The sequence below is a fragment of the Ambystoma mexicanum genome, chromosome 1p (assembly GCF_040938575.1).
Source record: "Ambystoma mexicanum isolate Mex_15411 chromosome 1p, UKY_AmexF1_1, whole genome shotgun sequence".
Taxonomy (NCBI): domain Eukaryota; kingdom Metazoa; phylum Chordata; class Amphibia; order Caudata; family Ambystomatidae; genus Ambystoma; species Ambystoma mexicanum.
The window spans coordinates 661,805,174-661,820,684 of NC_090921.1; the positions used below are offsets into that span (position 1 = coordinate 661,805,174).

Consider the following 15,511-nt stretch of genomic DNA (forward strand, 5'->3'; position numbering starts at 1 on the left):
GGAATGATGACATCTCCAGATTCATCACAGTTGGGAGTTTTGTTTGGGTAATATTCGGCTTTTGTGAATTGTCTTTAGAGCGGTTAGGAATGTTACCTCTAAAATTATGTATTGAGTTATTTTTTGATACTTCTGTTTGAATTTCCGATTTGTACATGGCTTTATTTTAACTTAAATATAGCCCTCACTTCCAAAAATCAGGTTAGGATCACACAAACAGCAGATGTGCTCGGAGTCCCATTGAAAGAAATGGGAAAGATGGCAAAACTAAAATCCTTCCTGACAAGCACACTTCTAGACCTAAACCTTTCCATTTTCTCTTCTAGATATTTGCTTTGTAGTAGGCCATGGATGGAAGGTTATGACAGTTTGATTTTACGATGCGCTCCCAGTCATGCATGCCGCCTTCTCTTCATTCTCATACTGGTATTTCTGGTTATCCATTCCATCATACATTTGGAACTAACATTATAATGTGCAGAATTCAAAGAAAATTGAGGATTGATGTGCTATTCACATTTCAAATGGGGCAACTCTTTTTGGATCTTTAGCAACTCGTTTTTCTGAACCCTACCGGAGTATTGCTTGCAAGGGCAGGATTTTTGCCAATGGCATTCACCACTGAAAAATGGTGGAATAGTTTGTATGCAAATATTGTATATGAGAAAATGTGCACCCACTCTACAAAATATATTGATACACATTCTTGAACGTAATGAAAGGGCAATTTCATGTGATCTGATTCCCAGCACAGTTTGAGCGCTATGGTTACTAATTCAAATTCACAATGGTTGAAGATTTATCAGACTTGTAACAGTAAAGCATCACTAGTTATTAAAGTGGAATATTGAAAGAGGCAAAAGGCCTGTGCTGCACCTCTGAGAGGGTGACGGGAGCATAGCGCTTCATGTCCAATTTGAAGGAGAAATCTCATGCTGCTCATTATTTTTCTCAACAGATTTTCTGGCACTCTAGTGCTCACGTTTTAGGAGCTGCACTGGAGCGAATGTACGAAGGACTGCTGTGCCATGGGCCGAGTACCGACAATGGGTTTTTCTACGACATGTTCCTGGACCATGGGTAAGAGTGACTGCCTGCACTATATAGTGCCCCCTCCTCCACATGCCTACATTTCCCCTAAGTTTGTGCGCAAGCTAGCAGGTGTTTAGCTGGCCTCTTCCAAGAACATGAAGATAGAAAATGCATTATGGAAAAATACTGACTGGTAGTGCACTCTGAAGAGCCAAAACTGCATCAATATATAAACAATTTTTTGAATAAGCAAAACACAAAAATTCAATAATGAACTTTATGTAAAATGTAATTAATCAATCAGATAGGAAAAAAAGTTATGTATTTCATGGATGACGTAGTCGATCAAAATAGCAACCAAAAAAATTATTCCATAATCCACATGTAAAACAAAAGTGGAAGCCTAGATGCCCAATGGGGTATTCAAACAAGTTTTCCAAGTAAGGTTTTTCCTAAAAACAGTTAATTTTGTAATTTTTTAAATTTATTATTATGTGTCATTTGGTTAGATATAACCTTTAACACTATAAAGACAAGAAATACAGTAAATAAACATTGTTAGAGTAAAAATGCATAACCATATAATACATGCATACAAGAACAAATTACTTCCTCCGTGTATACAGCCGCCCAACGCATGATCACCACTCGTTATTTTAAAATATCATAGCTTTCTAAAAACAAAAAAATGATTTCTAATACCCTGTGCAAAATTTCATTCAATTTACATTTGTGCAAAAACGCATTAAGCAATAATTTCATAATTTCTTCCCACGTGATACACAGTGAAATTTAACACCATGTTTCTGCTTTCGTTTAAATGCCTGTATAGAATATAGTTTAAAACTTCCCGGCTAAGTCGGTAGTTCGCATATCCCTGTCCAAGATCATTGCTATTTTTATTTTTATTTAAAAAAATGTAGTGGCCAAGTTATCCTCTGGCATGAGTACGCAACCAATTTCCTCCAGGAAATGGTCAATCTCGCTGTACCACACCTGAAAAGGTGAACCTATTGCCAGTTTGGTTACAGAAACATGAATACACAGAGTCAGTGTTGCCAGCAATTACCCTTATTTTAAGATATAAATTACAAGCTGCAATAAATTTCTGGGTGGTCAAAGAAATCCGTCCCAGCTGAAAGCGTATTGCTTCTACTGGTACACACTGAGGACGACCCAAGGCACCACTCCAGAGTTTCCCTTCTAATAGCTTCAGTAAACTTCAAGGCCATAGTGTGCACTAGGAATTATACAAGTATTATACAATTTCAATAGGCCCTCTACGGAGTACCCACCAGATTTCGAAATAAAGGACTCTAGTAGCCTTAAACTTTGTAGCCGTCTTGTAAACTATATTTTTAGATGGCGTCTCCTTATTTAGATTATTTGAAATGAGCATTCCAAGGTACAGGTCGTTTTCTATTTCTTCCAACACGTTGTCAATTGTCCATCTAAATCTCTTGATAGTTTTGCGTTTCAGCTTGATCGTCATAACTTTAGATTTTGACAAATTGATAGCTAAACCGTGTTGTTCAGAGTATACCGCCAATTTATTCAGACTATGTTGTAAACCTAACGCAGTATGATCAAAGATTACGATATAGGCGATGGGATGGATACCTATTGATATTGATATTTTATTTCTATCGCGCTCCTACACAAGTGTTTCAGAGCGTGGCAAGGGAAGGGGAACAGAGGAGAGACAAAAACAACGATCTTACTAAGCCCAGTGATTTTGAGAATGCGCAAGTGCGTGGTAGAGGGGGAGAGGGAGAAGTGCATGGAAGGGCGAACTAAAGGAGAGTGCGTAGCAAGGAGGGAAAATAATACCTACGTGAGGAGGATGGTTATTACAATCATTGGAGGCTCTTTCAAGCTCTGAAATGTAGATGTTAAAAAATATCGGGGCTAGGGTGCACCCTTTCTTTAAGCCATGATTAACAGGGATTTGTTCACTCATCCCGCCCTCCTGATCAATTCTAAGCTGTACCATATTGTCAGTGTACAATGATTTGACAAAGTATAGAATTTTAGAGTGTAGTCCGCCTTTCTCCATCTTTTCCCAGAGTATTTGGCGGTCAACCGAATCAAAAGCTTTGCTATAGTCTATAAAACAAATATACAGTGTTTTGGTTTTTGTTAGTAAAGTAATACAAATGAGGTGTGTTAAAACCAAAGATGTTAGACATGGTGCTGTAACCCTTACGAAAGCCAGATAGTTGATTACTGAAAAGCTTGTGACATTGCAGAATTAATATCCAAATAATCTAAATAGTCCACCGCCACATGTTTAGGTGTAAGACCATCTTCAGGAGCCCAGAGTACTGGAAAAAACATAAAATGAACCATGATATCGAGCATGCCTTTCAGTCTTTAAATTAAAGCAAAATCGAATTAATAAAAAAGACAATTGCTTGGGAAGTTGCAAAAATATGCACTAAATTGCAAATCAAATCTTATCTACACAACGGTTGCTAAAATAATAGAATAAAATACTTACACAGAGAATATGTTGCATTGAATAGAACATGCAACCACTGAGACCCTAACACAATAACTGGACGTATAATAAATGATAATAGAACAATAGAAGTAAATATGAAGAAAAGTTAGGTCTGTGAAAGAACTGCATCAAATGAGGATTGATCTCCCAGCCACCCAAAGTGTAAGAGTAACATAAAGGAGCGGGTACAGTCTAGCTTCGCTAGCAATCATGGAGGCCAACAGATCCAATGCAAGATTCGCCAAGGGAATAACTGAGCTAATCTCCCCTTGAGAAATCAGCAAGAACAAATAAAAAAAGGAATATAGACTGCGTGTGCAAAATGGTATGCAGGGACCCCTATAATGCTTGGCGTTGTGACATGAGGCCGCTGAGCTTGTCAAATGCGCCGGCCGAGAACCATGTGCAACGTTGTCATGAAAACAAAATGGATGCTAAAAAATACAGTGTTTAAGTTACCACCAAATACAAGTAAAAAGGAAAAAAAGATAAAGGCAGAAAAGAAAGAACAAAAGGATGCTGACACCATAAAATGATGACCTAACCACATCCATGAGAAAATTACAAAGAACGGAAAAAGCATAACTACTGAACAGAAAAATACAGAATATTTCAAAGGTTTCTTGAATAATACTACATTTAATGAATGCGCAACCTTTTTCGAACAGGTGTAAAAAAAAAAAACGGAAATAACAAACTAAAGTGACAAATGAAAAAAAGCATATCAATGTCTGTTAATCATTAAGACCTTTAGGAAGCAATGATGACAGGGTTCCTAATCCAAAAAGCTTCTCTCTGAAGAAGGATGTGTTCCCTGTCAGTCTGTTTCTAATATAGCCACCTGGGCTGTTGAAGCATCGACAGGCTGCCACGGGTTCAAAAGACAACCACGAGGCTATCGAAAGACAAAATACCAAATTGGAAAAGACCCCATCAATCAGAGGACAACAAGCACGACCCTCTAAGGTGAGACCCTTTGAAGAATTTACTTAAAGCCAAAGGCAAGGCAGCAGTTGTCCAGAGCAAGGAGGAGAAGCAGGGCAGATAGGAGACCTGAAAGAGGAAAGAACGACCCTGGACATATATGTGCAATCGAACTGCAGAGGTCCAGTTCGATTGCACAGAAAGGCCAGAAAACATTAGATTGCTATTAAGTGTCCAGGACAATATATCAGTATCCCTAAAGATGTATGCAGGAGCACTATTTCCGTACAACAGTGAGCTGGACACTGCCTTTCGGCGATTGTGACAAAGAGCCAAACAAATGAGCTGGCCACTTTCTCCTAGGGTCTAGAAAAAAGTGAGGCTGGGATATAAGCCTGGAAAGATTCGAAATGGTGTTCTGGGAATTTTAACCCAGTAACTGTTTTTTGGAGTCAAGAAATGTGCGCCACCTTTGTGAGACTGTTTTTAAGATTAAAACAGCGTGCTGCAAGTTATATCCCTGAGACGGTCCTTGGATCAGAGATACAGAGGGAGGTCAGATTCCCTACTTGACAAGGAACCCTGAATACTATGTAGTCTGTCCCCTTCCTTTTCCTTTTGTTGATATGATGTGTCATTTATAACGCTCCTGTAGACAAGTGTTTCAAGGCGCGAAAAGACGAGGGAGGGAAGACAGAGGGAGAACAAGACAAACAATCTTACTAGGCCTTGTGTCATTCAGATTGTACAAGTGAGAGAAGGAGAAGGGAGGGGGGGTGTAAGGGAGAGGGAGGGAAAAACAGGGCCGCAATGCTCTGAGTAAGTGCAGCCAGGGCAGCACGACTCTGGGTAGTACAATGAGAACAAGGGAATGTAGGGTTATTGTTACAGCCCCTTAGTGTGCGGTAGGCTTGGAGGCAGTGCAAGGTTGACTGATCAAGAAAGAGCCTGGTACCGTGTGTGTGTGTGTGTGTGTGTGTGTGTGTGTGTGAGAGAGATCAATATCAGACCCTCCTGCTGTTTTATCTTGTGAATAACCCGTCCCTAACAGCCTCTAGGGAAGCATTGGGGCCCCCCAACTCAGGCTCTTGCCTCTCAATCTGGTGCTGTTCCCGTTAGTGACCCAAGAGTAGGCTGCTGTTTACAACCACTGGAGGATGCCACGATTCATTTCTTTGAAGACTCCCGGCGAGGAGTCAACCATCCTCACCATCTCAAGTGCATTTTTGAGGCTAGGGTGGAAAAAGTAAAGAAACCCTCTAAACGATCTACATCCAGCTTGCCTGAACACTCAGCGGTGAATCAAGCAATTGCCCCAAAGAAACCTAAAAACAGGAAAGGTATCCACAAGAATGTGGGCAGAGGCTCTTAAAGAATCTCATGCTTGCGTCTTCCATTTCAGCCACACTTCCCGAGAGTGCAGCCTCCCAAATCTTCACATCGGCCAACGTCGGAGGGGCAGAATCCCTTGCCTGCCTCTGTGGCTCGGCATGAAACCAGGGCCCAAGATACAATCTCGGAAATGATATCCAGTGAGGGAGGAGGAGAAGTGGAATAAGATTCCTTAACCTCTACTGTCCTGACATGGTCTGCTGTCAGTCCATCTGGTGCTCAACCTGTTCCTCCTCCACCCTGCTCAAGAGGTGATCGCTTTGGGTTCTGTACTCTCAAGTCCCGTCTTAAACCCCACCCCCACAGACTGAATGAAGAAAGGGGCTGGAGCTCTCAGACAGGCGATTGGAGGTCTCCCTCATGAACAATGGTAACTAAAGGGACAGCCCTAAAGCTGGCAGGACTATGGGCTGGAAACTAATTGAAACGAAGGGGGTGTCATACCACCAATATTTGGATATTTACATATACTTTATGAAAACATATTCACCTTTATCATGTATCACAAAGACAAGAGCATCTTTGTCTCACTAATAGCATAGGCGTAACATTGAAAAACACATTTAAACTAATCAGTGTTCAAACAGCTTTTATTATTTTGCTGCTGGTATTTTTTTACTTTTTTTACATAAATACTCTGCTGTCAAGAACTTTTTTTGGTTCCAAAATGACATTATGTGGATCATTCAACATAATACAATGTGCAAACCTAACAGCAACAACAAAGAAGTGCAATAGATCTTGTGTTCAACAAAGCGTCATCAATAGCTCGACATTGTACATGTATTAATTTCACATGCAGGAAACTTCTCAATTGTCAAACCTACAATAATTATACAGTACAGACTCAGTCATAAAAGTGGGGGTTTGCTGAGCTTTAAGACAAGTCAGAGCTCTAATAGTGCAACTAGGTTGCTGCATATCTGTAGTCCCAAGGGGTTTGTGGGGTGTCATACTCCTTTGTAGAGACCTCTCTGATGTCTTACGACAGGCAGAAGGGTGACCTATTGGTAGGTCTATGTCAGGATGTAAATCAATGGATTATGTTCTTGGTGAGGACTGAGAGAGCACATGAAGTGCAATGTCCAATGACGTTTCAGCTTGTCAATGTAGTAGTCTTCTTTTATTTTTTTTATTTTTTATTTAATTGTAATACAATTTTTACAAAAAAAGAAAGAATCGGCTCATCAGAAAACAAGTTTCTCTTTCATTAAATCTTCTGGTGTCCATAAGTCTTTTAAAGTTCGGCTGTGCGTAACTTCCGTAGGTGTCCTTAAGTCCCTTTCTTGAGCGTTTTGTATTCCTGTACAAGACCAGTTTTTTTGAAGAAGAGGACCACGGCCACCGCCCATTCAGTTTTCTCCCCACCCATCAAACGGGACCACCATTCATCTTCCTCAACTGTGGATTGAGGTTCCCAAGAATTTCATTAGGTAAGTTTGTCTTGTTTGTTTGGTACCCTTACATATCAGCAAAAGGTTTCGAATTGATTCCAGCTGGTGAGAATCGCAAAAACGACGCTGGTCCATTGCGGAGGTACCTCTTTTGAACTGTATCTCATTGGTCTTTAAAAGGTTCAGTCTAATTCTGAGGAAAGTGTGGCACAAACGTTTGTCCGGGAATTTTTTCAAATAGCCTCTGACGTCGTTGATACTAGGGACATAAGGGAGGTTCTCAGTTAATTTATAGGACCTTTCCTTATCTTGTGTTTTGATCCAGTCCAATTTGATCCGTTTTTTCGCCAACTTCGTTGGATTTTGTATTAATGTAGCCCTCATCAGGGCCACCTCTTCAAGAAGGTTTGCACAGCTGTCAGCCCAGGTTGCTAACGTTTTGTTTTTTCCACTGCCTAATTCTTCGCTCAAAATCTCAAAGACAGACGCTATAGGTTCCATTATAACTTTTCTAAAGCGCATCATGGTATTCCTCATGACAGACCCCTTCAACAAGGGTAGGCATAGTTCTTGTCTAATTAAACAGATTGGAACAGACAATGGAAGTCTCAGCACTTTCTTCCAGAATAGGCCCTCTAGTCTGTCCCAGAGCTGGCTTGGGATTTGTGGCATAGCTTCCGTTCCGTACGTTATGCACGGGACTACCTTGGCCTTGAAAAAAGACAGGACCGGGATCGTGGAGTATTTCCCGCACTTTCTGTCGATCATCCTAGCTTGGGCTGTCAAGGTCCTTATTTAGGCGAGTAATGAATAGATGATGTTTCGAATGCCATGATCTTGGTTTTGCTCTTATTTAGTTCAAGATCATTCTCTTTTAGGTATTTAAGCAGGCTGCCAAGTTGTCTTTGTAGCCCCACCCCTGTTTGGTCTAACAGGATGATATCATTCGTGTACAAGTGTCTCTGGATCTTCTCACCCCCTAGCGATGGGGGGGAAGCCTCTGATGGTGATAAACTCCTCTTCCGGATCTGCTATATACGATTTATAAAGGGCCGGAGCTGCTTTACTCCCCGAGTTGTACAGATTTCCTTTGATAGGGCCTCTTCGCCGTTAAGGCAGACTCTCATGGTAGTGTCCTCGTACAGAGCTCTGATTGGAGCCGGGATTTTATCCCGCCAGTTCTTGCACATTAATTTAGTCCACAACCGTTCTCTATTGACTCGATCAAATGCCTGCACGAGGTCGACAAAGGCCATGAATATGCGAGGAGCTCCTTGTTGTACTTTTGCTTTAAGGGAGCATAGCAAGAGAATGTTTCCGGTAGTGCCGATGTTTCGTACAAAACCTGTCTGGAACCGATCTGTGTAAGTAGCGTCTTTTAGCCAGTTGTTGAGGCCGTCCAGGGTGCATGATCCGAAGACCTTACCAATAACGTCCAAGAGCGATTTGGGGCAGTAGTTCCTTGGGTCTTCTTTATCTCCTCTTTGAAGATGGGGACGACGTTAGAGGTCTTCCATGAGGGAGGCACCTTATTGCTTGAATTACAGTTCAGTTTGATGAGGGGCGCCCAAGTGTCCACGTTAGTCTTCAAGTCAATGTTGGAGATGCCATACGGCCCCGGGGCTCTGGAATTTTTTGGTTTGTTGATTTTTAGTTTGATTGACTCCAGGTCGCATGGGATTTCCCACGCTGTTGCTTGCTGCCAAGGACTTTCTAAAGTCTCACTCTTTGGACTTTTATACAAAGTCTCAAAGAAATCCACCCATTGCCCTTCACTAACGTTGTTCTGTCTTTATGTTTATGTTTATTGAATTTATATAGCGCTTTAACCCCTTAAGTGCCAAGGACGAGATAACTCGTCATTGGAATTGCATACGCAGTGCCAAGTACGAGATAGCTCCTCCTTTTTGGCACCTTGTTTTGTGTGATCCCTGCAAAGCAAGGATCACACAAAACAGTAATCCAACCCCCGGGCTATGTGAGGGGGAGGGCCCCCCCCCCCTCACTGCCAGGGGGCTGGATTACCTTCAGTTTCACGCCGGCGTGTGTAAAGCATGTCGCCGTGAAACTGAAAGTAAAATCACTGCAGCAGCCGTTTTCGGCTGCTGCAGTGAAGAAAGAAGGTAAGAGCCCTTCTTTCTCCGCGTCGATCTCCGGCTGTATTTCGAGCCGCAGATCGAGGCGGGTGTCGTTGGAAAGGGAAGACTCTCCAGATTTATGTCCCCAGGCAGGAGTACATGAGGTGGCCCCCATCCATTTGGGGGGCAAGGGGGGAGGGCCACCAGGAATTAGTGTGCAGGCCCCCCAAAGGATGGGGCCTGCAGGTTAGCCCCCCCCTGGGGGCAGATGGCTGATCATCTGCCCCCAGGGAAGGGGGCAAAACAAAAACAAACAAAAAAATGAAAATAACGAAAGGTAATGTTGGGTGGGATTGGGGGGGGCACTAGCCACCAGGGATATATTTTACAGAAACGGGGGTGGCCCTCTCCCCCTCACCCCAAGGGGAAATGGGGGCTCCCTTTGTAGCCCTCCCTGGGGACAGATATCTGCTCCTAGGAAGGGGCATCTGACCCCAGGGAGGGCTGCATGAGATGCCCCCCCTGCATTTGGTGTGGGGGGGTAGAGGGTCACCCCCCATTACATTAGAAAATTACCTGGCGGTTTAGGGTGCCCCTCAGCCCGCCCTAAAGTGTAGTGTACCTTTTTCATTTTTTTCTTTGTTTACAAAACTTGCCTTGGCGCAGAGGGGCACATTGGTGTGCCAATCTGGCGCCGGGGTGCCCAAACCGTACTGCACCACCCACCAATGTGCCCCTCTGCGCCAAGGCAAGTTTCATAAAGAAAAAATGGAAAATGGTGGAATGCATTTTAGGGGGGGCTGTGGGGCACCGCAAAGGGACGGGGAATTTTCTAATGGGACGGGGTAGTGACCCCGTCTCCCCCACCCACAATGGAGTGGGTGCCATGTCATGCAGCCCTCCTTGGGACCAGATATCTGCTCCTAGGAAGGGACGCCTGAGCCCAGGGAGGAGTGCAGGACAGCCCCCAACTTATCTGCCCCTGGGGAGGGCTACATGAGATGCGCCGCCCCTCCAATTGGGGTGGGGGTGGAGAGGTGTACCCCCCCCATGGGTGTCCTCTTTTGGGAAATGGATAGGGTTCCCAGTTTCCCTTGCTGGCTTCGACACCCTAGGCCCAAATCTGTGGGTTGCCCACATGAACAAAATGGGCAGTGGCGAAAGGTTTGGGGTTACCAGTGGGTTACCCGTTTCCTTTTGCGCCCCCGGTAGGTGCACCCACACATGTGAGGTACCGTTTTCACCGGGACACGTGTGGGGACGCGGGAAGGTAGGCCATGTGTTGTTGTCGCTGTGTTTCGGTGGGTTGTCAGAGCGAATTGTCTGAGAATTGTCTTCATTTCCAGCCAATTTCAGAGACATTTCCCTGTGTCCACTCACCAAAACACGTCGCCAACAACAGATGTCATACCTTCTCGCGTTCCCACAGGTGTCCCGACAAAAAAGGAACCTCACATGTGTGGGTGCACCTACCGGGGGCGCAAAAGGAAAAGGGTAAGCCACTGGTAACCCCAAGCCTTTTGCACACAGCACAATTTGTTCATGTGGGCAACCTACAGATTTGGGCCTAGGGTGTCGAAGCCAGCAAGGAAAACGGGGAACCCCATGCATTTCCCAAAAGAGGATACCTGTGGGAATGCACAGAGGTCTGCCTTGCGCAAATCGGCCCAGAATCTACTACACAGAACCTCTGGCAAATTCCAGATTGGGGGGTAAAAAACACAATTTCCAGACATTTCACTCTGCTCAACCACCGAAACACGCCGCCAACAACAGATGTCATACCTTTCCGCTTTCCCACAGGTGTCCCAACGAAAACGGTACCTCACATGTGTGGTTGACCAATCTAGCCACAAAGGGAAACGGCTAACCCACTGGTAACCACAAAAGGGTTTGGGGAGATAACCTACAGATTTGGGCATAGGGTGTCCAAGCCACCAAGGAAAACTGGGAACCCCATGCATTTCAGAAAAGAGGGCACCAGTAGGAATCCACAGAGGTCCAACTTGCGCGAAGCAGACCAGAATGTTTTACCCAGAACCCCTGACAAAGTGAAAAATTTGGGGTTTTTCCTGCACATTTTGGACTTTGCCGGGGCTTCTGGATAATAAATTCTGGGCCGATTTGTGCAAATCATACCTCCTGCGGATTCTCACGGGTGTCCTCTTTTTGGAAATGCATGGGGTTACCTGTTTTCCTTGGTGGCTTGGACACCCGAGGCCCATGTCTGTATGTTGTGCTTGTCTGGAGAAAGTGTCAAATTCAGGTGTCGAAACAGACTTGGGGCTACCTGTGTTTTAGGCTTTCCCCTTGGCGCCCAGGTTGGTGCACCCACACATGTGAGGTACCGTTTTCATCGGGACACCTGTGGGAACGCGGGAGGGGTGGAGCGGGTGGAGAGCGGGAAGGAGTTCCAGTGTAGGGGGGCCAAGAGTTGGAAGGAGCGGAAGCGTGAGGAGGCACATGATTAGTGACCAGAACTCTCTGCTGCTTTTCGTCGCAAGTGTAGTAGCCTTCTTATAGGGCCAGGACAAGGTCTCCCTATAGGAGTGACATGTAGACCGTGATGTGTTAGTGATGAGTACTATGTTACGCTAAGGTGCATAGTTGTGGAGACATATAAGATCAGGAAAAGGATAAAACCATATTAATAACATGTGTTGCTATGACACGTTCCGGTTAGGCACTGACCTTGAATGAGTTCCTCTAAACCTGCTACCATGAATGGGAGAGGGCTGTGAGCTGTGAACAACGACAGTTTCTTAGGGTCAATTCAGTGTCATAAACAAAGTGGGTAGAGGTGGATTCTGCTGGACAAAAGAAACCAGGTGTGTTTCAGTTTGAGGGGGGCGGGCATGATGTCCCGAAATGCAGTGCAAACAGTCATATCAGGAATAGAATAGGAGAGCGAGACACTGTTTATCCGCTCTCTTGGAGGGCCAAATGCGTTGGGATGGAAGGAACAGCCGTGGGCGTCTGATGAGAGGAAAGGAGTAAAACATTTCCTAAAGGCAAAAGGATGGCTGTGTTAGACTATGGCCACAGTATGGTGACCGGAGGCAGAACACGTTCCAGGCACACTTGCAGAGATGAACCGGGCTGTTACCTGCAGAGGAGTCAGATCGATCAACTCATGGGACTCTGTGAGGTGGAGAATGTAGTGGCGTCAGTGGATAACGTGCTAGCAAGAGCTAGAGCTGAATGCAGTCGACCGGAGCTGTATGAGCATAAGCACAGCGCATGCCCGGGAGAACACTGTATTCGGCCATGGCGCATGCGCGGGGTGTGCCGCGTTCTGTTGTCAAGGAGACGGAAGGGGATGACTCGTAGAGATCTGAGGCTCCCTAGGAGGGGAATATAGGAAGGCTCTCAGTTGGATAGAGGCTGGTGGAGTGGGGGGACTGAGTACGTACTCTGAGTATCCAGCGGGGCTGCCGTAGAGGAGACAATGTCTGGACATAACATGGCTGAGCCATTTAGATAAGTGTGCTGATGCAACTGTACATGAAAGGCTGAAGAGTGCGAGGGGGACTCAATTGTGGCCAAACATGCCCATGTGATGGGGCAGGACCCTATATGTCTGGGACCGGACCCTGTATCAATGGGCTGTGTGTATGAAGGTATGGCAGCTAGAATAGTCTAAAGGAGAGAACGAAATGCAGAGGCTGAATAAAGAGATTGTGCACTAAAATATGTGTAGGGTCCACTGGTTTGCGCTTCGTTAAGTCCCTTAGTCAAGTATTTAAGCTTAAAAATCCACCAGGACTCTTTGTAATTCAAAGCGCTTGCGGCATTAGTTGTATGAGCACTTTGGTTACCACCCACCACACTATGTCATCTGGGCCATTGTTACGCTCACCTGGCTCCCACAGGGGCGTCGATCTGAACTGGACAGCTGCGGCCTCCACCAATGTGACCCGTAGTGCCGAGATGACGGACTGGACAGGCCCACCTAGCTTCGTTTGCTTGGCCCGTAGGAATATTCTTCTGCAAATGGAGAAAGTGAATTAACCACCCGTGGAGTTGAGCGTTAACCCTCCCTCACTCCCGCTGTTCTCCCCACTGATCACCTTTGATGTCCCCTCTTATAGTCTCACCTAATGGTTTGGAAAGATGAGCTCTCCATCCTGCATTGAGCGCAGGGGCGCGTTGATAACCAGTTGCTTCACTGGCACGAAGGAATTGGTGAGTTCCAGAGCAATATTGACTCTGAGATTCCCGGCAAGACGCAGTAAGTATGTAGTTCGTAAGAGTTCAAATGTCTGACTTTCACTCTTGTCCGATTCCTTGCAGGTTGCAGCTTGACCCTAGCGAAGAGTTCCTCGTGGCAACCGGTAATATTCAGGTAAGGATTTGTATTATCCAACATAGTTCGATAAAATAATGTCAATATGTAACCTGTTGCTTTCTCCCTTATTCAGGCGCTGAGAGAAAATATGAAGTCTCGGGGAATAATGCCTCTGGCGGTAAAATCAGGTAAGTCTATTAGGTTTCCCCTTGTTTGTCCCTTTGTTTCACCTTGCTGTCCTTTTGTTTCCCCTTAGGGGCTGGGATTCGGCGAGGATGCAGTGGAACCCGTGAAGAGGAATAGTACCCCCGGTGGTAAAATCAGGTAAGTCTATGGGGTGGTAACTACTATTGCCTCTGTGTATTCCTTTGGCTCACCTTGTTGTTCTTGCCTTCCCCTTAGGTGCCGGAGTGCGGCGGGAGCATGCAGAAGGATGCGGTGGAATGTGAAAATGCTCCGAATGCCGGTGAGTTCAGCGCGGCGCTGCTGCAGGCGAGGCGACACGCATAAAACAACTTCTTTCTTCCAGCTCGAAGGCGCGATGGATCGGGATTTCGGGTAAGGATCAAAGGTATTGCTCTTGTTCTAACCTTTTCTCCTTCTCTCCCCTTTTTCTAGGAGCTCCAGACTCAAGGCGGGCGTGGCAGAAGACTGGATGCAGACTTGCAGGCACGGTGAGCGTTACGCTGCTGGATGAATAACGCGAAGCGTGTGCTGCTCTTCGGGCGTGGTTTAAATAGCCTCCAAAGTAGTCACAGGTAAGTATTCTTCCCCAGCCCCACCCGAGTAAAAAAAATAGTCCCTTAGGTAAAGTAGTCCCTTCCAAGCCTCCTTTGGCTTGGAGCTCTTGCAGCATGGACCGCATCAGGTGAGTTTGCAGCATGGTCTGCATCAGGTAAGTTTTAATCTATGAGCCTGACACCTATGGCGCCAGGACTGACTCTCCATATGAGCCTGGCGCCATAGGTGCCAGGACTGCACCCAAATAGTCTAGCAGGGGTTGTTGGGTTTGCTTAGTATAACTTGATGCCTGCTTCCGGGGTTGCTGGACTTGGTCTGGGTCCCCGGGGGTAGGCATCATGACAGCCGTGTTGGGATTCAAGGAAATGGGACACTAAGGGTGCTGTGTGCGTGTTCTGCAGCGGATCCTAGACCTGTGTTCTCCAATTCTCTTGTTGATTTGTCTTTTCGTTTGACCTTCGAAGCGTAGACCACAACGACAGTCTATAACATAGATTACATTAGATGTTTTACAATTAGAAAAGTGTCTCAGATGCCATTCTTTGTTGTCTACTAAGAATGAGGTCATCTTTTTGGTCAGTACCACATGGATGATGACCTCGGATCTCTCTCATGTTCCACATTTCTGTTTGGGTGGTCTTCTTGCTTGTTCTAGCATGTGTGAGCGCATCTTTGAGGTTTTTAGAGCGCTTAAGCGCCATTCAAGGTGTAGGCTCTTCTGGCAAGCTCAATTGTACTAAGGGCCAGAACATTTTGAGGAGTCCCTTTCAGTTTGGTGGTAGTGGGTCCGAAGGTGGAAACACACGTCATAGCATCTTCATGAGGAGTGTTATGTGGTTTGAGTAGCGATTCCCTTGGTGTATAGTAGGTTCTCTTTTTAGTATTCTTAAGGAGTCTCCCCAACTTTTATGACTGAGTCTGTACTGTATAATTATTGTAGGTTTGACAATTGAGAAGTTTCCTAAATGCGAAATGAATACATGTACAATGTCGAGCTATTGATGACTCTTTGTTGAACACAAAATCTATTGCACTTCTTTGTTGTTGCTGTTATGTTTGCACATTGTATTATGTTGAATGATCCACATAATGTCTTTTTGGAACCAACAAAAAGTTCTTGACAGCAGTGTAAAGACCGGAGGGGGGGGTCTGCACTTCC

At 45.1% G+C, this 15,511-nt stretch overlaps 1 protein-coding gene across 3 annotated transcripts in view; it reads left to right on the top strand.

The window, feature by feature from the left end:
* The window catches only part of TARS2 (threonyl-tRNA synthetase 2, mitochondrial), a 1,102,517-nt gene that overhangs the window by 472,172 nt on the left and 614,834 nt on the right, over nucleotides 1–15,511 (top strand). For all 3 annotated transcript variants that reach the window (XM_069649728.1, XM_069649729.1, XM_069649730.1), the window contains one exon: nucleotides 959–1,080. In XM_069649728.1, coding sequence (XP_069505829.1) covers nucleotides 959–1,080 — 122 coding nt within the window. The remainder of the gene's footprint in view (nucleotides 1–958; nucleotides 1,081–15,511) is intronic.